Below are 24459 nucleotides of genomic sequence, written 5' to 3' on the forward strand. Positions count from 1 at the left end.
GATTGTATTAAAATCTATTCTAATCCACTTAATTATGTATTTGATATTTTAATAAAAGTAATCTAATTTAAAAAGAAATGTAGTCTTAGATTATATTAAAATAAAAATTAATGCTTGTTAATAATTTCTTTCTTTTTTTTTAATTTTCAGTGATTATTTTACATGATTCATATAAATATAAATATTGAAATAGTAATTATTTTTTAAAAAAATAACTTTAAATTAGATTCTGGTTAATTCAACCATCACCAAAATAGAATTAAATAATTATTAATTAAATTAATAGATGATTAAATTAGCACTTTAACTAAATAAACTAGTAACATTTTATCAATAAATTTATTTGTCCCTTATTCTTATTTTTAAATATATTATGATAAAAATTATTTTAGAATCATTTGTTAGTTAAAAATTACAAATTTTTCAGTAAAATATATTATAATTTTATAATAAATATTTAAATTTATTACACTTACTTATTTTAAATTCCACTAATGTGGTTTAAACTTAAAAAAGTTGGATAACTCGATGATAAATCAGACAAACTTAAGCTAATAACAACTGCATTGGTTGAAGTACAGTCCTCATTTGTTGGGTAGGATCTGTCAGTTCCTGTAGGAAGGACAGAAAAGATAATGCACAAGTTGTTGCTTTTCATTGGTTTCTTAACCAAAATCCCAAAACGACAGAGTACTTACCGTATCATCATCGCTGTCGTCGCCACCTTTATCTAGCCGATAATATTTACAGCATTTTCTTTTCTCATTGCTTCCAAGTACTAATAGAAAACTAAATAATAATAATTCAGTTCTACAGAGACCCACATACATACATGGAGATCAGGCCTGGTTTATCAGCTTTGATCACTGGTGCTGCTTCTGGGATTGGTAAAATTTTTCAACTTTTGCTTTCTTTTTTCTTTAATTATCAACTTTGACCTGTTCTTGATGAGGCTCAACTAGCAGCTTCTTCTGATGCTAATTAATGTCAGTTATCAGTAAAGTCCAACACTCCAACTTACTTTTGTATTTTGATATTGGTTATTCTTTAGTTTTCTATGATTGTTTAATCAATTTTAATTATTTTGTTGTATGACTATGAATTCACAAAGGTTAATGGTCTTGCAAAAGCCAATCAAGTTTGTTATTCTAGAGAAAGTTTGAAATTTTATGACTGATGTAGCAATGGATTACATGTAGGGAAAGCACTTAGTTTAGCTCTTGGAGAAAAGGGGGTATTTGTGACAGTGGTTGATTTCTCTGAAGAAAAGGGAAAGGAAGTTGCATCACTTGTTCAGAAACAGAATGCTAAGTTCCATCCCAAGTTGGAATTTCCTACTGCCTTGTTTATAAGATGCGATGTGACAAACACAAGTAAGTTTCAAAATAAGATTTGTGAAATGCATTAAATTTTGTCACGGTTCATTTCTCTTTCCCCAGTAAGACACTTTCTATTGTTTGTGAATCAGGTAGTATCTATTTACAACTGTTATTTTCCTGCTATGAACAGGAGATTTAGCTGCTGCTTTTGATAAGCATGTAGCTACATATGGAGGACTGGATATCTGTATCAATAGTGCTGGTATAGGCACTTCTATACCATTCCATCAAGATCAAACTGATGGCACTCGTTCATGGAGGCGTACCATTGATGTTAACCTGGTTTCAGTAATTGATTGCACTCGCCTTGCGGTATGGTTAAAATTTGTCTTTTTTTTCTTGTAATGTTTTACTCAAGCTGCCAAAATATAGTCACATCACATCCAAGAGTTTGTATGCTCTGAAGAAGCTGCTAAACTGGATAAACTCAATAATGTATTTCAACTTTTTGCCTTTTCTTCTTGCTTATGGTATTCAGTTCAGGATTCAGAAATATAAAATGAAAGTCGAATTCTTAATATTGTACTATAAATCTTTTTTTCGTTTCCCTACTGAGTAATAGTTGCTTAATGCCTCCTTTGAGAGCTATCTTGAAATTTTTCTGGATAAGTTAGATGTATCACAGACTAGAATGAACAATAGTTACTTCAGCAAAAAAGAAAGAGAGAAAGATGAAAAATGATTTATCAGAAGGAGTGACTTCTTGATAATTCATTATTATTCAGTTTACTGAGGACAGCTTTTGGTGAGTGAATAACTATCTACAATTCATTACCAGATAAATGCCATGAAAGCTGCACAAAAGCCTGGAGTCATTATAAACTTGGGTTCTGCTTCAGGTCTTTATCCAATGTTTAATGACCCTATCTATGCTGCGTCTAAAGGTATGCTGCTTTCTGTTCTTTGTGCTGATCTCTTTCTAGTGTACTTTTTTATTGTTTATACTTTCCTGATTCATCAAGCAATACTTAATGCATAGCAACACTTTGAACATATGCAAGTACTCTAAATCTTTGAATACTAGGATACTTCAAAATTCTTTTTTCCTATCTTCTCTCAGGCGGTGTAATTATGTTTACTAGATCACTAGTCCCATACAAACGCCAAGGTATTCGCATTAATGTGCTTTGTCCTGAGGTAAGATAATAATATAAAGATTTCACCATCTTTCTTTTTCTGATTTTGTTGGAGTTTCTTTCTTAAGGTCTTTAGGAGAATGCCTTGCCCCCCACTTTCCCCCTCCCTCCCTTCATTCTCATTTGAGGGTATTCATTACAGTGAAGCAAATTAATAAATAATCTCATAAGCAAATTTAGGATTTAATTTAATCATACGGTAAATTGGTGTTCTTATCATCCTACACCAATGCTAGTTTCCAATTTTTTTCTTGGTACAGCACCAATACTTATTGTAGTTCTTTATGTTGGAGTTGTCAATTTCTCTGATATTGATTTTATTCCTCTTGAATGTTTATTTACCATCCTTTTCTTTTCTGATGATCTTCTAATTCTATGGTTACAAAAAATTCCAGTTTCATCTATAATCCTATGAGTATACAGGACTCGCATTGCAATTTCATTTTTCCTAAAAAATTGGATGCAGTTTGTTGAAACTGAGATGGGATCAAAAGTGTCTGCTAAATTCATTGATATGATGGGAGGCTTTGTTCCAATGCAAATGGTGATCAAAGGTATATTTTATGGCAAAATTATGGCAAAACTTCCCAGCAAAAAAGTAATTTCAAGTCCCGAAATTTTCAATTCTGTTTTTAGATTGCAATTGGTACTTGAACTGCCTTAAATATTTTGTAAATTTCTCATCTCTGAGGCATTTTCTGCTTGTTGGTTAAGGATTTTTGGACATATCATTTTGCTACTGTAAACATTTTTTTTTTGCTGAATGATTTTTTGCTCTATCCATAGAGAAAGAACTTTTCCCAACAGATCATACCAGCGGTCACTGAACCTCTCTCTCTCCTTTTTCTTAACTTTTTTTTTTTCCTTTGTCCCCTCAAGGAATTTTTTAATTTTAATGACTATGGATCTTTGTAGGTGCTTTTGAGCTTATTAGCAATGAGAATAGTGCTGGGTCTTGCCTGTGGATTACAAATCGCAGAGGCATGGAATTTTGGCCCACTCCTGCAGAAGAAGCCAAATACTTGTTGAGTTCTTCAGGTTCCAGTAAAAGGGTGTCATCTGCAGTGCCAGTAAATTTACAGCTGCCTAATAGCTATGAGAAAATGTGAGAATTAAATCTTATAACTTCTTGCTTATGTATATGGAGATTAATGTTTATAGATACAAGTTCGAACACATTTTACATTAGTTGCGTGTTAATCTTTGCCTTCATCAGAATCCATTTTTTTACTAATGCATTTTAGTTGTGTTCTTCAGAGTTGTCCATACCTTAAGTCACAATTTCCGCAGTGCTACCAGCATTGTGCGTGCACCACTGCGTTTACCCATTGGACCAAATCAAGTTCTGTTAAAAGTTGTTTATGCTGGTGTAAATGCAAGTGATGTAAGTACTCAGCCCACCTTGAAAAGATTAACTGGAGTTCTTTTTCTTTTTCTCAATTGGTGTTTTTCCCTGTATGTATTCTATTCTTTATCTGTTACAAAAAGTCTAAGTCTAGAATTCCTGTTTGGTCTCTTAGAGAAGAAAGAGCTAGTTGTTGGTTCAGTGGATGACTGACTGCTTGCTGTAGTAATTCAATCAACATACTCATTTCCCCTTAGTTGTCTGAGCAGCTGTAATTTGTGTTAGTAAAACGAGTTATCAGCTACTGCTGTTTTCTTCTGTTTGTCGCTGTGGTACTTTGTTTCACCAAGATGGTTTCAGAGTTATCAAGTATCAGAATAGCAAGTCTTCATCCGTCCTTTTGGTCTTGACATTTATATTTGCTGTTTCTGCATCTCTGAATTTATACAGGTGTTAACGTGCCTGTGTGTATCCTGACAATGACTTGCCATGAACTTGTGAGCAGGTAAACTTCAGCTCAGGACGGTATTTCAGTGGCAACAACAAGGACATTGCTTCCCGTCTGCCATTTGATGCTGGTTTCGAGGTGCATAAAAGAGTACAATGGTGCAATTTGATCATGTTGACATTCTGTGTTTGGTTATGGGTTTGGCAAGCATAGTAAATAAATAGTGTTGCTTTAGATTCTAGCAGATCATCGCTTCTGTTTCCTAAAGAATTCTCTTTCTTTTGTTCCCCTCATTCCCAGTTAGTGGGAATAATCGCAGCATTGGGTGAATCCGTTCGTGACTTAAAAGTTGGCACTCCTGCTGCAATTATGACTTTTGGGAGTTATGCTGAGTTTACAGTGGTAGACTTTCCTGGAAACATTCTTTTAATAATTGGAAACAGTTTCTTCAATATCTATCTCTAAAGAGTATTAAGTTTCACTTTTTACTTTATTGTGGAATGTAAGTTATAAACATTGGGTTCCCAATTATGAATGATTTATGTGATTCAGGTTCCTGCAAAACATATCCTTCCTGTCCCAAGACTAGATCCTGAAGTTGTTGCCATGCTTACTTCAGGATTAACAGCATCAATTGCTCTAGAAAAGGTTGTGCTTTATGAATGTAATAGAGCTACAAGTTTCCTTCTCTCTATTTTGCCCCTACTATTGAAAGCACTCCTTATGTTTGAAGTACATATTAAACTATTCATTCAGACTATTTATTTCATTTTTCTAACAATATGTTCTCTTATGGAACTTTTAGGCTGCACAGATGGAATCTGGAAAACTAGTTCTTGTTACTGCAGCTGCAGGAGGGACTGGGCAATTTGCTGTCCAGGTCAGCTTTAAGTGATCCTCATAATAAATGAGTTTACTACGTGTTTTACTATAAATTTAAAATTATTCATAACCAACACAGGTTTCTTTTGTCTGGTTGAGCTATTTGTTATTCTGATCCCACTTATTACTATGTGAATTGTGGTCATGTTCCACATCCTTAGTCTTGAATAGTTGTTCTTCATTCACTAGATTTGTATTTTTAATCTCCATTTTTATATTGGAATAAGTACATAATTTGAACTGTTTACATGCAGCTTGCAAAGTTGGCAGGGAACACAGTAGTTGCAACCTGTGGAGGTAAAGAAAAGGCAATGGTCTTGAAAGAATTGGGAGTTCACCGAGTCATAGACTATAAAGCTGAAAACATCAAAACTGTATGTACCATAGTTAAAACTGAACTTTTTTGTTTTGTGTTTTGTATCCTTTCAACAGCTTTTAACAGTATTGTGCAGGACTTGGTATGGACACAAAACATCTTCAAACACAAGTGTGACAAAATAAAAATAAAAGCTTTATACCTAATAATCTTAGAACCCAATACTAAGTAGACTGTTTCTTTCTTGTCTCTGTCACTCAATTGAATCTCGAATAAAGCTGTAGTGGACTTCTAAATTGTGTAAAATCAAGCAAAAGGGAATTGATGGAATCAAACATGTGAAAGGCCTCTAATTCCAGTAGCATAGTAGGATCATGCTTGCATAAGGGAGTGCATGGTTTAATCATAGGACATTTTCTGCTTATTCCTTTCTTTTCATTAGTAATATTGCAGAGTTGTAAGGATTATTTTTTATTTTCGATTCTGCCAGGTTCTAAAGAAGGAATTTCCTAAAGGTATTGATATCATCTACGAATCTGTTGGTGGTGACATGTTTGACTTGTGTCTGAATGCTTTAGCAGTGCATGGACGACTTATTGTGATTGGAATGATTTCACAGGTTGTTTTTCCTTAGCGAGCTTCCTAGATGATTGGCGTTTTGAGTATTGTTTTTTTGCTTTAACATTTTTTAGTTAGTCTTTTCTTACTATTGTGATTAAAAATCCCTTGCATCTTCCAAATTGATATGCCATGTCACCATTCCTATTGCATGGAGAAACTATTATTTGTACATGATTTAACAGCAAATGAAATCCTGTCTAGATTTCTTATGCAAATTAAAGTGTCCACATAAGGATGTGTGCTTCTATTCAAAATTGAATTATGGAGATAATGATATGATCAATTAAATGATTATCCTAACATCACTATTAGTGTGTGTAGGATTTTACTACAGTTTTGTACTTGTCTTCGGTCTAGATAAACCCAAACAATATTTTCTGCTTGAACTAACCTTGTAAATTATGAAAGCTTAAGTCCTATGAATTTGTAAATTTGTGTATGTATAGATTATCACTTTTGGGCATTGGTATAAAACTGGGATATGATGTTCTTTTTTTTAGTATCAAGGAGAACATGGATGGAAGCCATCAAATTATACTGGCCTGTGTGAGAAGATTTTAGCAAAAAGCCAAACTGTGGTATGTAGCTGTTAGTACAATATATGTGCTTTTATCTTATATTTATTCCTTGGATGAAGTAAATGATGTTGAATTTCCCCCTATATGGTTGATTTAGTTGTTTTAACAATGTGATTTGCAGGCTGGTTTTTTCCTAATTCAGTATGCTGATTTATGGCAACAGCATCTGAACAAACTATTTGATCTTTTCTCTGCAGGAAAGCTTAAGGTGATTATTTTTTCCTCTTCCATGTGTTGTAGCCTATTGCCCTTTAAAGTTTCTCTTCAATCCCTTGGTCATAGTGTAGTAAGACGATGTATTCTGCAATCTGTTTAGGGCCTTTGGGATACCACTCATGCACAATCCCCATGCCATTAGCTTATAAAATCTCTGGTCTAAAGTCTTATCTATTCTAAACTTTGAAAGAACTCATTTTGCTTTCATTAACTGTATTTTCCAATTTTAATCAGATGGCTATAAGGCCCTAAAAGAATCATATAGATTAGATGCTAATATCAGAAGCATTACTGATCCACTATGTGAGTGTAGATAGTTTGACAAACTCTACATGGTAGCTGACAAGGGAAAATAATGGCATCATAAAGTTTTCATACAGTAGGACATGCCAACAATCTTCAGTTATTTATTTACCTTGTTTGAAAACCAACTGGGAAATATTGTAGACAAAGCAAGAAGATGAAACTAAGCAAAAGGCATTTACAATGGAAACATTTGGTCCGTTTTCTTTTCCAATGGGATCGTTGATTACTCATATTTTTATGTCACACACAATTATCACAAGCATTCTATTACATGAACTAATGATATTAACCCACTCTTGTAAAACTTTAACAGATTTCCATAGACCCGAAAAGATTTGTCGGTGTACACTCTGTTGCAGATGCTGTCGAGTATCTTCACTCGGGTAAAAGTGTTGGCAAGGTGCGCATCACTATCCTGTCAATAACACATGCTCATTTTCTGAATATTAACTGTACTCTCTCAAAAATATCAACATTCTACTGCACAAATTTTTCAGGTGGTTGTCTGCATTGATCCAACCTTCAGCGAGCACATGGCAAAATTATGAGCAGTCTGTTGTGAATGACCAACCTTTCTTGACATGGTTGCTAATGTGTTCTGTAACAAATAAATTCATGCATTGGGAAAAGACTCAGTTCCATTCCATCTTCTTTTGCAGCTGGTCCAAGAGGGGTTGTCAAAGTTCTGCAAATCAATCGAAACAGAAAATTCATTCATTAAAAAGATAAAGATATATAGAAGGAGGAAAAGAAATGAAAAGAAACATGAAACATGCTATTTCTTATGTGATCGTATAAATCCTTACCTGAACTAATCTAAACAAGAAGCTCAGTGCAGTTGGGTGGTTCTCTTGCTAAGAATTTGTGTGATTTATCATAGTTCTTTTCATTAGTAGCAGAATAATCCTCAAAAAATGAAAAACTGTCTTTCCCACAGGAAACATATTTATTTATGTGGAACTGTAATGCTTGCAGGGGCAGACGCCTTATGAAGGTAGTAAGTTGACAACTTGACATTACATTAACGAAGTCCTAACATTTAACCTCTAAAACAAAGTTTATAAGAGAAACAAAAAGTGTCAAAAGTAAGTTTCTTTTTTACCTGAAGAGCATTTTCAAGATTTTTAAAGAGCTGAGAGTAAGTAACCAATGTTCTGCTTAGATTCGCATGAAGAAAAGGATGTGAAAGAAATCATAACCCAAAACAAAAGTGGAAGAAAGAAAAACACTGGAAAACATGTTTACCAATAAACAAAATGATCGAAGCCTACCTCCAGGTTTTAAAATTATATACCTTGCAAGTTTCATGTATTCCAGCCTCTCCGTTCTTGTTTACATAAAAGACAAGCCAATAATAATAATGTCATACAATGAAAGATATTATGCTATTATATATATCTTCATTTTGATTCATTACACTAAATATACCATTCGTCCATTAATACCAAAATCAACTGATTGTAGTTTATGTTTTCAATATTTTTACTTGAAATGATACAATTATGTTTTTGAAGTGTGATATATACGATTAATATGTCCAACAGAAATGGATTTTTAGTAATATGAGTTTTAGCTTCATGTGAAATTAGGATAAAACTTGCCTAGTTTTAGTATATATACCGCTTTTGATGAGTGAGTGATATTTATTATTAGTATTTTGGATATTGAATTACTGGCATGCACTTCTATCATTAATAACATATATCACTCATTATTGGCTAAGATTAGTGAGATAAATAAACATATTTATATTTATATATTCTTAATTCTGATGCAGCTGATGGCACTGTAATGCTTGCAGGGGCAAATGCCTGTGAAGGCAGTAATCAACTTGACATTAAACCACCATTAAGAAAATTGAATGTTATGTTGAACAATTCTATTTGGTTTGTCCACCAATAGTTATTGTGCTTCAAAATGAAAAGGAACTTGATTCCTCTTTACAACGAGATGCCTAATATGTTACAAGGCCAAAACATAAGATTCGGCTATCCACCATAGCTTCTATGCTCCAACAGCTTATAAACTTGCCCTCAAAGATACTCATTTCCTGCCTGCCAAAAGCAATAACGCAAGTCAGAAAAAAGCAATTACTCACTTGAACCAAATCTCAGCTTGTGTAACTTTTGATCTATCAAAATATCAGTGTCTATATGACAGGCAAATGAGAAAAAGAAGCCTAAAGCTTCAGTCAGCTGCATACTGAAAGTCTCTCTACTGTAAGCCAGGATACAAGTCATGCATAGTGCAATTATTCAGCTAGACACTGATACAAGACATCACAAATCATAGCATAATCCAAATGGTCCACAGGCAAGAAAAGTATTTTTCCAAGTCCCCACATGTCTCAACAGCATGTGTGTTTTTCAAACCTCTTTATGCTAATAAAAATGGAATGTTAAGTGCACCCTGATTAGCATCAAATATGCATATTTATCTGTCCAAAAGAATATGTAAACTCCTGTGTAGATGTGAAAAGCATTTCAAAATGTTCTAATTAAATGGATAGATATGTATCAAATCTATTATTATGCAAACCAATTCCTAGAGGACTTGGAGGGCTACAAGCAATTACTTGCTCTTGTTCGCTTGGCTATATTATCTAAGGGTGTGGCATCTATATTCTTCAGATCATCTGCATTCTCTTCTTTGTCATTTTCCTTTTCTTCGTTGTCTTCTTGGTCATTTTCCTTCTCTTCGTCTTCGTTTGCCCTTATAATGAACACCTGAGAAAATTATAGTTGTTAATGGAGATTGATAAACACAATGTGTACAGTTGGTCATTCAACCAACATAAGCATATAGCAGAGAAAGCATGAAGATTTGTACATTGATGAAAGATAAATGGCCTTGTGAGTAAACACATCAAGCATAAGTTTAATAGTTGGAGAATCACCTTGAATTCTTTAGGGCTAACTAGCTGGAAGACTAGTGCATCTCCATCAACTAGTTGATGGTCAATGGCAAACCCTCTCCATCCACCACTAAGACCATTTTTTTGAACAAGGTATTTGGTTTCAGATGCATCTCCATTCTCATCCACCAAAGTGATATATTCATCACGAGAAGGAAGGTGATCCTTGCAGAATTGAACTGGCAGTCCCTGTGAAAGATTTTCACAAGAAAATTAATGATTAGAACCCCAACAAGCCAAAAAATAAATAAAATAAATAAAAAGCCGCTCCTTTTATTTCTTGAATAGAGAAGTCTAGTGATGCTAATCAGGAAACTGATCAAAGGTGAAAAACCATCTCATCAGCTCCAAGATAGTGTTATAAAGAAAGATAACTTTTTGCAGCTACTAATTAGGCAAGTGATTAACTTACCAGCCAAAATCCTCCAGTTACATGCGACTGAAGCATGGGTTTGACAAAACTTGGAAAATCAGATTCTAGATCTGACTGCAGTTTTTCTGCTCTATCAATTGCATATGCCCTGACTTCGTCGGATGCATAAATTCTATTGAGCAGATCTCTTCTTTGGTAACTGTAGCTCCTGCAAGTGAATCTCAAGGCAGGATGTATAAGATACACAACCCTTCTACAAGTTGCCAATTAAATGAAAAATACTTCAAAGTTTTCAGAAATAGGATCAATGCCAAACCTTCTTGGTCTCTCCATAGATTCAAGTGCCATCTGCCAGAAACAAAAATCCTTAGACAATCAATTCATGATGTGACAGAACCCACTGAAAGTTGGAAAGGTCGGAATCGGAACTGTTATGATAAAAATGTTCCTTTTTTATATGCATGAGACTACGTTAGCAAGGACTTGTTTAAGAACATCATAAATGAACATGCAACATTGTCTACAACCAATCTGTAACTAAAACAAACGTTGAAAATCCTAAGTAGAATAATCATACAACAACATATTTAAGGATCAAATGTAGCTGGAGTTTGAAGATTGTCATTCAGCGTTTACCTTTTGTATAGAATACAAAAGGTCTACCCAGTTTTAAGAGACAGCAAAAGAGTTAATTGACAAATAACAAGCCAAAAAGAAAGAGAGAAAAAAAAAAAACAAAAACAAATAAGAACCTATTATTCATGAAGGAGGATCATTTTCAGTCAGCTTCCAATTAGTAGTCATAATAACAATTATCCATAAACAAATGATGCGCAGACAGAGAGAGAAACCCACTTCCTTATAGCTAACAGGGGGCTTGTCTGAAAAACGAGAAGACCTTCTGACTGTTACTAACTCTGCCGGTAACCGAGGAACCCGTGGTTTCGCATGCTTCATCTGGGTAGTATATCATACAACACTTGAGATTAATCTCCAAATAAAAAACAAACCCAAACAAAGAAAAGGTACGAGAAAAATGATGTAGAATTTACTGGAGATTTCCTAGGACTGGGTGTACGGAGACCATCAGAAAGCTTTTTCAAGTTAAGCTCTTCCATTCTCTTCTTATTCTCTGCCAATCTTTGTTGCCTGATTTCTTCATACTTTGATTTAGATATCACCATTTCTTGTTGGTTCTGGAGAGTTTGACAGAAGCAAAGTGAAAGAAGAAGAAGAAGACGATAACCGTTGGGTTACTTTCTCACCGTTTTCGGACACAAAAATGGTAGCGAAATTGGCAAAATAGGGAGTGAGTGAGAGCGCCACTTACTATGTCAATGTTTTATTTTGAATTTCAAATTCTGCTTCGTGTCACCAACGCAAACCTTTTATGGGTTTATGGTTTCTTTTTTCTTTTAAATAATAAATGCTCAAGGCTGTTTATCACCTTTTAACTCTGAATATTAAGAGTTTTACCTTGATATTGAGAGATAAATTTAACAAGTAATAATGGTTTTAAATTAAAGTAACAAGAAAATTAAAAATAATAATTGTAATCGTATTTTATTTTTTACATTCACTGCATGTTAAAACGATAAAAATAATTATGATCATTAAATACCGAACAGTTTAATTGTCATTTTTACGCTCGTTATTTGCTAAGATAATAATTTTTATCACTGTTTTTTACATTTGCTATAAAAAATAATAATAAATTTAAACTCGAACACTCTCGTCCCAAAAAGAAATGATCTTAACATTTGTTGATATCATGGTTAAACTTATATATCAACCAGTGCAATCCATTCTTGCTAATTTCAGGATCTCCCCTATAAACTAGCATCACCATTTCTTTTTCCTCTTCCAACTTCATAAGTTTTAGGAATCTGCAAATATTCATGTCTCGTGCACAACCGATTAGTTTAGAGAAAAATAGAATATGTCAAATGACAGAGTGAGATAATTATAGCTTTCCATCAAAATTCTTACAGAGACTCACAAAGAGGAAGAAATAGAAACATCCTACAGGCTACAGCATCTCCTTTGCGAGCTAGTATACATGTTTACAGCTAATTTAAGACATTGCACTACAATATTCCCATTCCCAAATTGGTAAAAAATTGCCGTTAGCATATTGTATCCGCATGAGAAATAATGCCCTTCACTGCGTTCAATTATGATTGCAAGTTTTGATATCCTCGGAAAACAATTTTCCTACCATGGAGCATTGACAGCTTCCTGAAACTTGTGCTCATGCCTTTCAGCATTCGCCTTAAGAGACTCTATCTCAGCATCAAGCATGTCCCTTGCCTCTTTCAGTTCCAAAAGCTTGAATGCAAGACTTTGCATCTCCTCATTTACTCGAGCTTGTCCTTGTCTAACTTCTCTAGACTCTGATTCCACCGCCTCTTCTGATTCCATTGCAAGGGTCATTAGCCGGCTCAAACGAGAACGCAAGAACCCTACATTCATGCCCAGCAGCTCAAAGCCCTTCAAAGTCTTGTCCCAAACTGCAAAATCTGCATTGGAGCAGGAAAGCTTGGAAGCTCTAATGGCCTCTGAAATGTTAACAGTTCCAATTATTATTTCAGTGGCCAATTTATAGTTAATACTCTTGAGAAGATTCTCATGCAGAAACGAGTTTTGTGAGCAGCATAGCTCATAGTATTTAGTTCGTTGGTGATCAGATATCTCAGAGTCTATTGCCAAACCATTGATGACAATGCTGAAACTTTCAATGCTGTCTACATCTTTAAAATCAAAACCAGATCCTGAAGATGCAATAACTTCCAAAGCTTTTGAGTCAGGATGACCCTCAGTGCCATTTTCAGGTTGATCCATTCCATGCCCTTCATCCAAAACCATCAGGCTTTTCTCTTCTTCCTCCTCCTTGACCCTTTCATTATTTTTTCCATCTATCTCAGCTTGATCTTTTATTGTTAGGCAAACTGAATGAAGACACTAGATTCAGCAACTTCATAGGGTCATTTTCAAATATTAAAGCAAAACACTCTGAATACATACCAGATCTTGTTTGTTTTTCAGGAGCTTCCACTTTTTCAACCTCTGCATTTGCTTCAGCTGAAACAGTTCCTCTGACTATGTACACCTACAAAAGTGATACTCAAAGTGACTAATGCAGTAGAAAACCTCTATATTCGACCAAGTGCTCAATACAATACAATCTGAAAGATGAAACCAAAAATCTGCAATTGCACGTGAAAAAAGGAGAAAAATAATGTAGCTTGATCTCAACCAAATACCCAATTTAGATTTCTAGTTCTTCGTCTGTATACACATTATGATTAATACTTGCTTCCATTTCTAAGAATGGAGCAATGTCTCTGTACATAAGTGTCTTGCATTGCATATGATTGTTTGTGTATGGTGCATGCCTGTGCACAAACACAGAAAAAGGTGACTGCTTTCAGCCCTCTCACGTATTCAGTAAGACCAAAATAGAATTTTTTCCCAGATTCTCAAGAAAGCAAAATAGGAAAGAATTGTTAGGACTGCACAAACAGAACAACAGAATTTGCTCATCCAATTGACCCACTCTGTGATTCTAAATTTGTTTCCAATTTGATCAATCAAACTTTCCTCCTTCCTGTTTCTGCACTCACAAACTACTAAGGGCCAAAGCCATTATCGAGAAGGCTTCCAAGGCATCCTCATTCTAGGATCTATATGCTAAGAATTTCCTCCCATTTTCTAACTGTTGAATGCTTCTTCGGTTCTTCCTGATCATTTCATTTCTAAAAGAAAGACTTAAAATAGTTGCATTTAGAAAAAAAAAAAAAAAAAATAGAAAGTTATCTAATGCTGATAGCAGATGGTACCTTAAATCTTAAAGGTTCGAGTAAATGGAAAACGAGAACATCACCCTCATGCAACTGGTTTGAAGAACAGAATGCTTTCCACCCGCCACTCAATGCTGTCCTTTCTGCAATGTAATTTATTTTGTATTCTTGTCCATTTTCAGTTTCCACAGAAACTACTGTATCATTCTTTGGCAAATGCAATTTGCAAAATGGCATAGGAAGATGCTGTCATTGAACAAGTTAGCTGTAAGTGTTGTCAAATAATGAGAAAGCATCTGATTATCAAATTTAGGACAGAGTTTCTATATTACCATCCAAAATCCAACTTTTACATTTGACCGAACCAAACACTTTGCAAAGCTAGGGAATGAAGAATCTAAACTTGCTTGAAGCTCTTTGGCCCGCTCCGTAGGAGAAGACTTAGTTTCAGTATTATCATAGAACTCATTGACCACAACTCTCTTTTGTTTGTAGCTTTAAGAGCATAAGAAAGAGGAGGAATCAGTAAAGCAGATAAATATGACTCAGAATTCTTATCGCTTGACTAAATAGTTACAAAAAACATAAATAAAATCCCTGACCTTGTAGACTTGCTCGAATTATTATACAAGACCTGCTCATTAAATCCAAAAAAAAAAAAAAAATAATTCCACTTAAAAAATTTATTCAAATATGTATCTGATATCAGCAAATCAAGCAACAGGACAAATTTACAGCAGTCAAGGGCCTAAAAGATCATTTATGCAGAATAGTCACCTAAGCAGCTATTTAAGAAAAGAAAAACAAATTTGCAGAAACAAAGGCACCAAACGAGTAGGGGTTTTTTGAACATCCATATAAACAACAGAGATTGCATTAATAGAAAATCAAATTGGGCTTTTCTTTGCTATCCTGAGATAAGGCACAAAGACATAACAGATTATGCCTACCATCAAAAAATTCAAGTCAGTTGTTAAACACGGTTGCAACTACATGACTCTCACAATCATTCACAAAGAAGCCTCTCATTTTGGGCTTGGGTTAGAGCGAAATGATAGAGCAGACTACAGGTATCAAAAATTGTAAATTGCTAGAAAGGAAACAGCCTAAAATAAGAATTGGGACTGAAAAGAAAACAGCCACTTAATAGAAGGGCTACTTAAACCTAGAGTAGATTGGGAGTGTTGTCCCAATTAGGAGTATAGGCATCCAATAGCAGAGTTAGAGCTAAGCCAGACTCTGGCTTTACTAGTAATTAGCTAGGGCAGCATTAGAAAGGGTTTCAGGTTCAAAATTAGCTAACAGTGTTTTAATGGATGGCTAATTGCTGTGAAAAAAGAATGTTATGGCTAGCTCTAACGTACAGAAAACTTTATAACAGGGTACCCCTAGTCACACATTTAGAAAACATAATTGATCGAAAAGCAAAGTAAAGAAATACAAAGAAAAAGAAAACCCTAGAAATCAAAAAAATAGCAAGAACAGGATAGGAAATGAAGGGGGCAAAAAAAACAAAGAAAGGAAAAACCCTTTCATCTGTGTTTCCCTCATTTCAGAATGAGAGCCATTTAGATAATAAAAACAGACAAGACAGGGAACTGACTGAAGTTTAATATCAAATTAAAGAAAAAGATTGGAACTTTCCAGAAAGTAAGAAAGAAACGAGTTGGGTTCTTACAAGTTCAGTGGAGGGGGAGCTAGGTTTTGGAGAGTCCTGGTGGATCTGGGGCCGCTTAATCTTGATAATATGAGACTTCCTTTTCTTAGTCTGGACAGGAGAAGATTAAAGATTTAGAAAGATCAAGAAGACAGAATCAGAAACATGCAGAAATAAAGAAAGAAAGAGACCTTGTGCTTGGGATAGGTATAGACGGTGAATTGTCGAGAAGACTTAGGAGGAGAAGGAGAAGGTTGGTCTTCTTCTAGTTCATGTTCTTTTATGGCATCCATTGAGACTGAGTAAACGTTAAGGCAGGATTTGTATCAGGAAAGGGTTTTTGTGCTTGCAAGTTTACACTTAGCTATCAGGTTTTCTTCCTTTCTTTTAAAAAAGGCAGAGTCAGGGGTTACATGTTAGGATTTTTTTTTTCTTTCTTTTCCTTTTAAAAAAAAAATGTCTCAGGGAAGGCTATTTTTTTCTAAAGAATACTTGATAAGCTAGTACTAAAAAAGTTGAATAAAATGTAATATTTGAAAATTGGCCCATATACCATTATTCACTACTAATAGCAAAACCCTCTTTTCTCAAAGAATGTAGTATAAGAAAAGTATTACTCCAATCTTATATATCCTAGATTTATTCATTAACTGTTATCTAACTTTTACAATCTTGATATAAAAGTTGACATAAAATCTGATAGAATAAATAATGTTGCTCCATCAATGAAAAATGTTGTGAAAGTATAAATTGCAATTTTAACTCTTCTTTTAAAAATAATGTGAACATGCAAGGAAGTATGGAACTCTAAAAGGAATGGAATTTGATTCCATTTCTGATTTAGGAGTCGAGAACAAATGAAGCTTAGGTTATTAACCAAATCCATGTAACAGAGATTTAACCATATTCAATTCCATAATGGCCTGTACACTACTGCTTCGTGCCTGACAGCAAGTTTCTATCCTATACGGAAATATATCAGAAAGACCCCAACTTCATATCTCAGTTGTGGATAACTTCAGAATTCAAAGAGACTGCACCATGCTTGTGATCTTCAAGCTTCTGATGCATGCATGTCGAGCTGATGATTTGCAGAACTTCCCACCAAGTTTAATCCTTGCATCTATAATCTTGAGCGATGGATGAATTTATTAGTGGTGCCTTCTGAACTTTTCCTGTGAAACCCTTCTCACAGGCACAAGTAGATGAATGAGAGAATTAGAGTGACATATAATGCATTGAGAATTTAGCATCCTTTCTTGAGCATGTCTGAATAATACAAGGGAGCAGCATTGGATTGTCAACAGAATACCACAAGTACAATACCAGAATTAATGTGTTACTTATATGCGCTAAATTCATAAGGCCAAGAAGACCTATTAAAGTCGGACAGTAAGGTTTGATGAGTAGGGGAAATTTTTAAAAGATTAAAACTTGACAAGGTTAAGTTAATAATTAAGGGTAAACTTGGATTATAGGAGAACATTAAATAAAAACTTGACAAGGTTAAAGAAATTACTTTAGACTTGGTGGGTTCAATCAACTGGAAGACCAACCCATATCCCCTTTTTGTAGCTTGTGCTGAATGGAAAAGCTGATCTTCTCCATCCACCAGTCAATGCAGCCCTTTACGCAGGATACAACGTCCCATAATGTTCTCCTTTGTCATTCACCAAAATGACTCTGGCATCATGACTTGGCAAATGCAGATTGCAGAAACTTTTAGGAAGACCCTGCAATCGAATAATCAAGCTCAAACAGAAACCAACTCAAAATAACCAGAACCCATAGTAAGGTTAATGATCAGTTAAGAAAAATCTGAACTTTAATGCGTATACTTCAAATACAGATTACAGAGAACTAGTATAATTACATTTCAAGTTATATAGGCACAATTCCAGAACTGAAGAACAATCAACGACCCATGATTAACAAGATTCACGGGTCTTTCAGGTAAAAATACAAACACAAACACAGTGCAAACAGAGGGAGAAAGTAAACCATTGAAAAGGAAGGCCCTGCAGAGAGCAGGTTTTGTTGATATCGTTGATGAAGGTCTAGATTGCCATGCTCATGTTTAACCTCCTCCTTTACTTCCTTCTCCAGCTTCTGGTGTGTCTACTTTGAGTCTCTACTTGACCAGCCCACATCTTTTTCTTTTTTACTTCTTCTCTTGGCTCACTACAGATATCATAACATATGAATGGGAGATGTATATATGGAGATGTAGAAAGACATATATGGGTTTTGTGTATATACATAAATAGAGTGAAAGAAGCTTCAAAGAAACAAATGCATTTTGTTCGACCTTGCTACTTGTGGTAAACATTGTACTCAAGAAATTAAATTGGAGTCACCACCACCTTTGTCATTCTTCTTTTTTTGTTTTCTTCAATAAAATGGGAGAGGGGTTGACTGACGTGATTATGTGGACTCTTTTCTGTCGTAAAATATTCATGGAACTATAGCTAGCTTGAAGCTTGAGATAGGCGTTCAAACCTGTCGCCGTAGACACCAACCAAAGATCCAACCAAAGCATGATAACAACTCTAGCATGATTAGATCAAGTTTACCGAAACTTGATAGGATTAAATGTTTGTTAAATAAATTATATAAGTACGTTCTTGCATATGTTTTTGGTCAATTTACATTTGCGTCTCTTTACCATAGCGAGCAGCGTTCAATTTGGATGTTTTGAACTTTTAATACATTCACAAATATCAAGAGAAAATATAATGAAACGAGCTTTGTAATTTCGCAGAGATTGTTGCATACTCCAAATCCATCACTTATTGCAAAATGATTTGTACAAAGTTTATACTTAATGACCACAAAAGAATACTGAAATTTTGCATGAAAATGTAATGGCAATTTTATTCACATAGTCCAAATTTAATAAAATATCATGATTGAGTTGTCAAAATCTAATAAAATTACCTATCCTGAAACAATACAAACAAAATGAAAGATGATTTAGAACACATATATTAACTACATAAAAAGAAAGAGATATACATATATATTTATACATATTATACAATAGTATTTACAATTTAAGCAGACAGCTCCTCTTCCTATCATCAGATCACAAGCCACTAGAAGTCCTCACTTCTAAGAGAGGGATTGGTCATGAGATTTCTTTGTACTTTCCTGACAGGCATAGTAGACTAATCTGACCAACCAAGTTAACTAACAATATAGCACATTACATGAAAAGCCAGTTCTGTTGAACATGTAATTCACTATTTACAAGCCCTCATGCTCTTGTTCTACCTGTACACTTCATGCCAGAGAAATGGCCCAAAAACTAGTCAACGACACAAACCCAGTTGTCACATAAAATGTCCAGTAAGATCTCACCGTCATCTCTAAGCTTTTGTTTGTGCGTGTAAAGTGAACGGAAGTGTTGGACCAAGCTTAAACCATATAACTATAATCTTGACCGACGGATGCATTTTACTCCATTAAGAGGTGAATGGCGATGAGCAGAACCAATTGGCTGCCCATTCAAAGAACCTGAAAATCTGATATCCCAACCTTCAACATTCTTGGGGACACAAACATCAAAGAGCATTTGCCCAAGAATACTATTTGCATTGATGCTAGGGGAGGTGGGTACATAAACGGACACTTGTTTCTTTTCATCTTGTAAAGGCTCAGACTGTCTATTATTATGATTTTCTGCTGACGTTGGCACAAAGAAGTGGTCACCTGGTCCAAGAGCAACCCTTCTTAAGCTTTCGTTTGAGTCATCTGCTGCATTCTGGAGGTTGCAGATTAACTCAGATATCTCATCATGTATGCCATCCAGTTGTTGGATTCTTTGAGCGAAAACCGAAGCCGCCTTCTCAAGCAAATTGGTCACAGCAGCCCTGTATTGAATTGGACAATGCTTGTAATAACCTGAAATATCATAGGCTGAAATCAGTTCCCAAAGACAAGGTGTACATGAAATGTTTAGAAGTCAAAAGGAAAGTATGGTTTCAACCAAATCGCAGTGAGAATAAACTCATAACATAATCAACTGGAGGATCAATTTTCTTTATTGTCCTAATGATTGACCATATGAAGTGACGACATTCTAATTCCCATGCTAAGTTGGCTTTAATGAATAATATTTTAATTCTCAACTCTTTGGATTTTTCATCTGCCCTTTTTAACTTGCAAAGTAATTTTATATAAGGGAAACATAAGGGGTGGGTTGGGAAAAAAAGCTGCCCCACTTTCTTCTAACAAGGCTTGGCCACTGTGTACAGGCAGTAATAGTATTTACGCTACATCAGAACATAGTAATGAAATGCCAAAAGAAGGCTCTGGTACAAACCCATATGAAGCGAAACATTCCACTTCACAAGCTTAACATCTCCCCCAAGATCATCTAGACGTTGAGCAAATTTGCAGATACTTTTATAAGGTGCAAGGTGATTACTCTCTGAGCATAAAATCAGATACGGAGCCCCGAATTCCTACATAAGAGAGAAGGATTTCAAATTAACTGGTTTAAAATACCAGCAACAAGGACAATAACAGAAACCTGGCAAGATATGAACTTACAACTGAAGAGTACAGAGTCTGCCAATACTCAACACGCTGGGACTCAAACCTTGTAAGATATAAACCATCTAGACCAGACACAATGCCTTTGGCAAACCAAGAAACAAGTTTCGATGGCCTAGGCATTTTTTGAATGGCAGGGTGTAGAGCAAACTGAAGGCCCAAATCAGTTGTAAAATCGACTGGGCTAGAGTCATAGATATGCCCAGAAACACAATTTCTGAGCAATCGACTCTCATCCTTCACAAGAGAAAAGCAAATAGAACAACAATTAGGAACAGGTTTAGTATGATTGACCCTAAAATGGGAAGCTGCAAAGTCATTTAACTGACAACAACTTAGACAAACTACAGAGGATAAATTGCATACCAAATTAATGTGACCTTCACATGTCCGTTGAATGATCTGCATTATGTATTGTAAAACCAGTTCTATTAACAGAGTTGGAGGGAAAAGAGGAAAGAACAGAGTGGGTGATAACCCTACCTATCCTCAGAAATATAGTAACTGAAAATAGCCTGAGTTGATCTTAGTTTCAACAAGCATGACAAACTATTTAAAGTTTCTTGTAGTAAAGTTACCTGAAAAACCTTGTACATGCAAGCTTTAGAACCACCAGATAAAGCAACAAAGACGACTGGACATGGTCTAATCCTGAGCTCCTGCATATATGAAAACAATACGTATTTACCATTTGAAGCAATGTAAACAATATACAAAAATGACAAATGTTCTCTCTTCTCACTCTTCTGCACAGTTGTTTAATAAATTGAATGCCCTTAATTTGGCTAATACAGGATAAAAACCTGACCAAAATTGAAAACCACAAAATAAACACAGAAAACGCGCGAATGCAAACTAAATATCTGACACAAAATACATGCAACTGACCTGAACAAGCTGATTGAGAAGAACATATCCCATTGACAAGGCCCTATCAGGATAAAACCTGAAAAAAAGAAAAAAAGCATAGTTCAACCATCAGACAGTAAATTTCAGACCAGCAACCAAAACTAAAGGCCTGAAGAGAATGAACCATCCAAGGGTGTCGATCGCCAACACCCTCCCCAACCCAAAACAAACCAAATAAAAACTTGAACATCAATTTTATATCTTCATAATTGCATGATCTCGAGGCCACCATTTATTGCATTATTTTTCTGTGTTCTAGGAGCTAATTTTAACTTCATTCCTACATAAACCCTAAAACAAATAAATAAATAAATAAGATTTTTGATTTTTTTTTTTTTATAAAAAAAATTGCAAAGGAAACAAAAAGGAGAGAGAGAGAGAGAGAGAGAGAGAGAGAGAGAGAGATACGCAGTGAGAAAATCGGCATGAGAAACAAGGGAATTCCAACCAAGAGAGAAGTACAAATCCACGTAGCTCTTCAATTCATTCTCTGGAGTTGAAATCCATCCGAATATCACTGCGATTCCTTTGAATTCTTCTCTCTTCCTTCCCCAATACACAACACTTCCGCCGCCGCCTACCATTTCTTCTGCTCACTTCTGCAGATTGGTGAAGTCTCCGATTCCAAAACAACCAAACATGAAACAAATAAGTGGGATCTTGATTTTCTTCAAAATTTAATTACAATAACAATTAGTTACTGTTCTTCTTAAGCCACTAATCGCTCTCGCTCGCTCGCTACTGGATTTTTATATTTTATTATTATTTTATCTTAGGTTGAACAGATTATCCACGTCCGACCCTTGACACTCTCGACGCGCGTATCCTCTTGTTGTGTGTAGATAAGTTTCTTATCCCTTAAATCCGGGGGACTTGTTTAAATTGTTTCAAACGACACCGTATTATTGGCATGTATTTGTATCACTCATGTGCCCTTATGCAAAGAGCTGCTAAGATTATTATTATTTTTGGAGGGGATTTTTCATTGTATTTGGAAGGAACAATCGAAACTCTAAAAACTGTGGCGTGCAACCTCCGGACCATTAGGGTTAACCAGTGCATGGACTCAAGCCTCAAGCATTACGAAATGGAAAGCTCCTTTGCCTCAAGGTGCAGCCTCGTTTACCAGCTCTAACTCTACCGAATTTGGCACGGTGATTAGAGATTATAAGGGCAGTTTTATTCAAGGTAAAAACCAAAGTGATTGATGGTACTTTCTCATCCAAGGAAGCTGAGGCAATGGCGTTCGAGGAAGCTCTCTGTCTTGGGTTCTCTCCCTCCAACTTGAAACTGATGTCCGATGCTCTCTCTGTGCGCTTGCCTGTCTGTCATCCTGTTTTAGACTTTTCTGAATTTGGTTCGTTAGTTACTGATTGTCTCTGTTTGATAAACCCCAAGGTGTTGGTTTCCTGCTGTATTGTGTTCCTAGGCTAGCCCAACTATCTGGCATGAGTCGCCAATGTTTGTGGAGTACTCCTTGCTACATTTGGATGTTTCTTCTTCTGAAAAAGAAAAAGAAACTAATAACTGGTTAACCGTTAAAAAGTTTTGGTTCTACAAATTAAATTTGGTAATTTGGGTTCGAACTCTTAAAAGACGTAAGTAATGATTTGGTTAACCAGATCTGATCATCCCTCTACTTTGGTATAGTAGACAGCTGAAAAGTAACAAAATTAACCTAAAGAGCGCAGATGGATTGATTTATGCATGGAATTGAACCCTCGGACCTCAAGGTTGTGTTGTGGATTTGAGTCTAGAGAAGGCCGCCAGTGATCGTTTGATTCTTGCTATATTTTGCTTTGCTTCTAGCATTTCCTTCCACAGACACTAAAAGGTGATTGGTCCGCACAACTATAATTCAATTTCAAATAAAAAAATATTTCATTTATAGGATAATAAATATTATTATTTTAAATTAATAAATATATATTAATTATTTATCGGTCTATTATAAATAAAAAAATATTTTTATTTAAGGACATCTGATCTACTTATTTGTGCAAATTCTGATGTGGGCTGATTTGGTACTTTTAAGTCCTATTCTTCTTCTTTGTTTTTTTTCTTTTTTTTTTATAGATTCATTTGACCTGTGTTTTCTACTAGGACTTTGGTGCAAACTAAAGTTGATGGCCTTTTATTAATTAGTGAATCAATGTGTTTTCTATTTTTTTAAAGAAAAAAGAATTAATTGGCCTTCAGAAAGGACATATGATGGTGGGGCTTATGCATCTTATCAGAATATAACACAAGATTTAAACATACTCAAAGAATGGGGGGATACTGTTCTTGGGTTCACCATTATTAATTAGATATGGATGTAACCCATTTCTTTTTCTCTTTTTTTTTTTTTTCTTTTTCTTTTTATCCAAGTATACAAAGCAAGTAAAACAATTAAAACTAGAAGAGGAGAAAACAGAGGAGTTTTTCTTGATGCTGACAAATATGGATAAGAATATTTACAAGTGCTAATGTAAAAGTGAATTACCATTCACATTTTTTTTCTTTTCCTTCTATTATTTAAATTGGAAGTTATTATAGCAAGAACATACAGTTTTACAAGGACAATTAACCATTTAATATTTGATTATAAACTCAACTATCGTTGTTATAAAGTTGGCTACCAACTACGAAAGGCGACATGTTATTCTACGAGTAGAGAATAGAGGTGATGTTATTCTCATACTTACTTCATATTATTTATTATATTATTTCCACTCAAATTAAGTTCAAATTATTAAAAACAATTAGAGTGTTTATAAGTGAAACAAAATATATATTGGATAATTAAATATATTAAGGAATAAAAGCTCAAGAGACCTAATTTATATAAAATGAAAGATATTTTTATTTACGCATTAGAATTGAAAGGTAGACTCTAATAATTTAGTAACACCAGATTTGGATGTAGTTTCGAGCTTATTTATATTTTGATATTTTATTATTATTTTCTTATTATTATTATTTATTACGATCATATGTATGATTGTTCTATAACTCAGTAATTTCCTCCACGGAAGCAGTT

At 34.7% G+C, this 24459-nt stretch overlaps 4 protein-coding genes across 4 annotated transcripts; 1 reads left to right on the top strand and 3 right to left on the bottom strand.

Annotated features, from left to right (window-relative positions):
• Nucleotides 1–617: 617 nt before the first annotated feature.
• On the top strand, nucleotides 618–8085 carry LOC8275317 (prostaglandin reductase-3). Its single transcript, XM_002518734.4, has 18 exons — nucleotides 618–887; nucleotides 1200–1373; nucleotides 1510–1691; nucleotides 2158–2263; nucleotides 2440–2516; nucleotides 2982–3069; nucleotides 3431–3620; nucleotides 3773–3899; nucleotides 4366–4446; nucleotides 4609–4710; nucleotides 4861–4956; nucleotides 5114–5188; nucleotides 5445–5564; nucleotides 5997–6125; nucleotides 6628–6705; nucleotides 6827–6913; nucleotides 7541–7627; nucleotides 7725–8085. Exons 1-18 carry the CDS (start codon nucleotides 833–835, stop codon nucleotides 7773–7775), a joined length of 1905 nt encoding a protein of 634 aa, XP_002518780.1. The 5' UTR covers nucleotides 618–832; the 3' UTR covers nucleotides 7776–8085.
• A 937-nt stretch (nucleotides 8086–9022) lies between these two features.
• LOC8275318 (B3 domain-containing protein At3g19184) lies at nucleotides 9023–11870 on the bottom strand. Its single transcript, XM_015718880.3, has 7 exons — nucleotides 11567–11870; nucleotides 11370–11471; nucleotides 10831–10862; nucleotides 10554–10722; nucleotides 10124–10330; nucleotides 9803–9953; nucleotides 9023–9281 (listed from the first exon to the last, which is right to left on the bottom strand). Exons 1-7 carry the CDS (start codon nucleotides 11696–11698, stop codon nucleotides 9271–9273), a joined length of 804 nt encoding a protein of 267 aa, XP_015574366.1. The 5' UTR covers nucleotides 11699–11870; the 3' UTR covers nucleotides 9023–9270.
• A 584-nt stretch (nucleotides 11871–12454) lies between these two features.
• Nucleotides 12455–16449, bottom strand: LOC8275319 (B3 domain-containing protein Os01g0234100). Its single transcript, XM_002518736.4, has 7 exons — nucleotides 16163–16449; nucleotides 15993–16082; nucleotides 14917–14948; nucleotides 14647–14809; nucleotides 14354–14560; nucleotides 13539–13623; nucleotides 12455–13462 (listed from the first exon to the last, which is right to left on the bottom strand). The coding sequence occupies exons 1-7, from the start codon at nucleotides 16262–16264 to the stop codon at nucleotides 12729–12731; spliced, it is 1413 nt and encodes a 470-aa protein (XP_002518782.1). The 5' UTR covers nucleotides 16265–16449; the 3' UTR covers nucleotides 12455–12728.
• Nucleotides 16450–18958: 2509 nt separating this feature from the next.
• Nucleotides 18959–22549, bottom strand: LOC8275321. Its single transcript, XM_002518738.4, has 7 exons — nucleotides 21846–22549; nucleotides 21417–21474; nucleotides 21107–21187; nucleotides 20895–20930; nucleotides 20526–20765; nucleotides 20296–20437; nucleotides 18959–19874 (listed from the first exon to the last, which is right to left on the bottom strand). The coding sequence occupies exons 1-7, from the start codon at nucleotides 22019–22021 to the stop codon at nucleotides 19402–19404; spliced, it is 1206 nt and encodes a 401-aa protein (XP_002518784.1). The 5' UTR covers nucleotides 22022–22549; the 3' UTR covers nucleotides 18959–19401.
• Between the last annotated feature and the right edge of the window lie 1910 nt (nucleotides 22550–24459).

Source organism: Ricinus communis, chromosome 6 (assembly GCF_019578655.1).
Source record: "Ricinus communis isolate WT05 ecotype wild-type chromosome 6, ASM1957865v1, whole genome shotgun sequence".
NCBI classification, from domain to species: domain Eukaryota; kingdom Viridiplantae; phylum Streptophyta; class Magnoliopsida; order Malpighiales; family Euphorbiaceae; genus Ricinus; species Ricinus communis.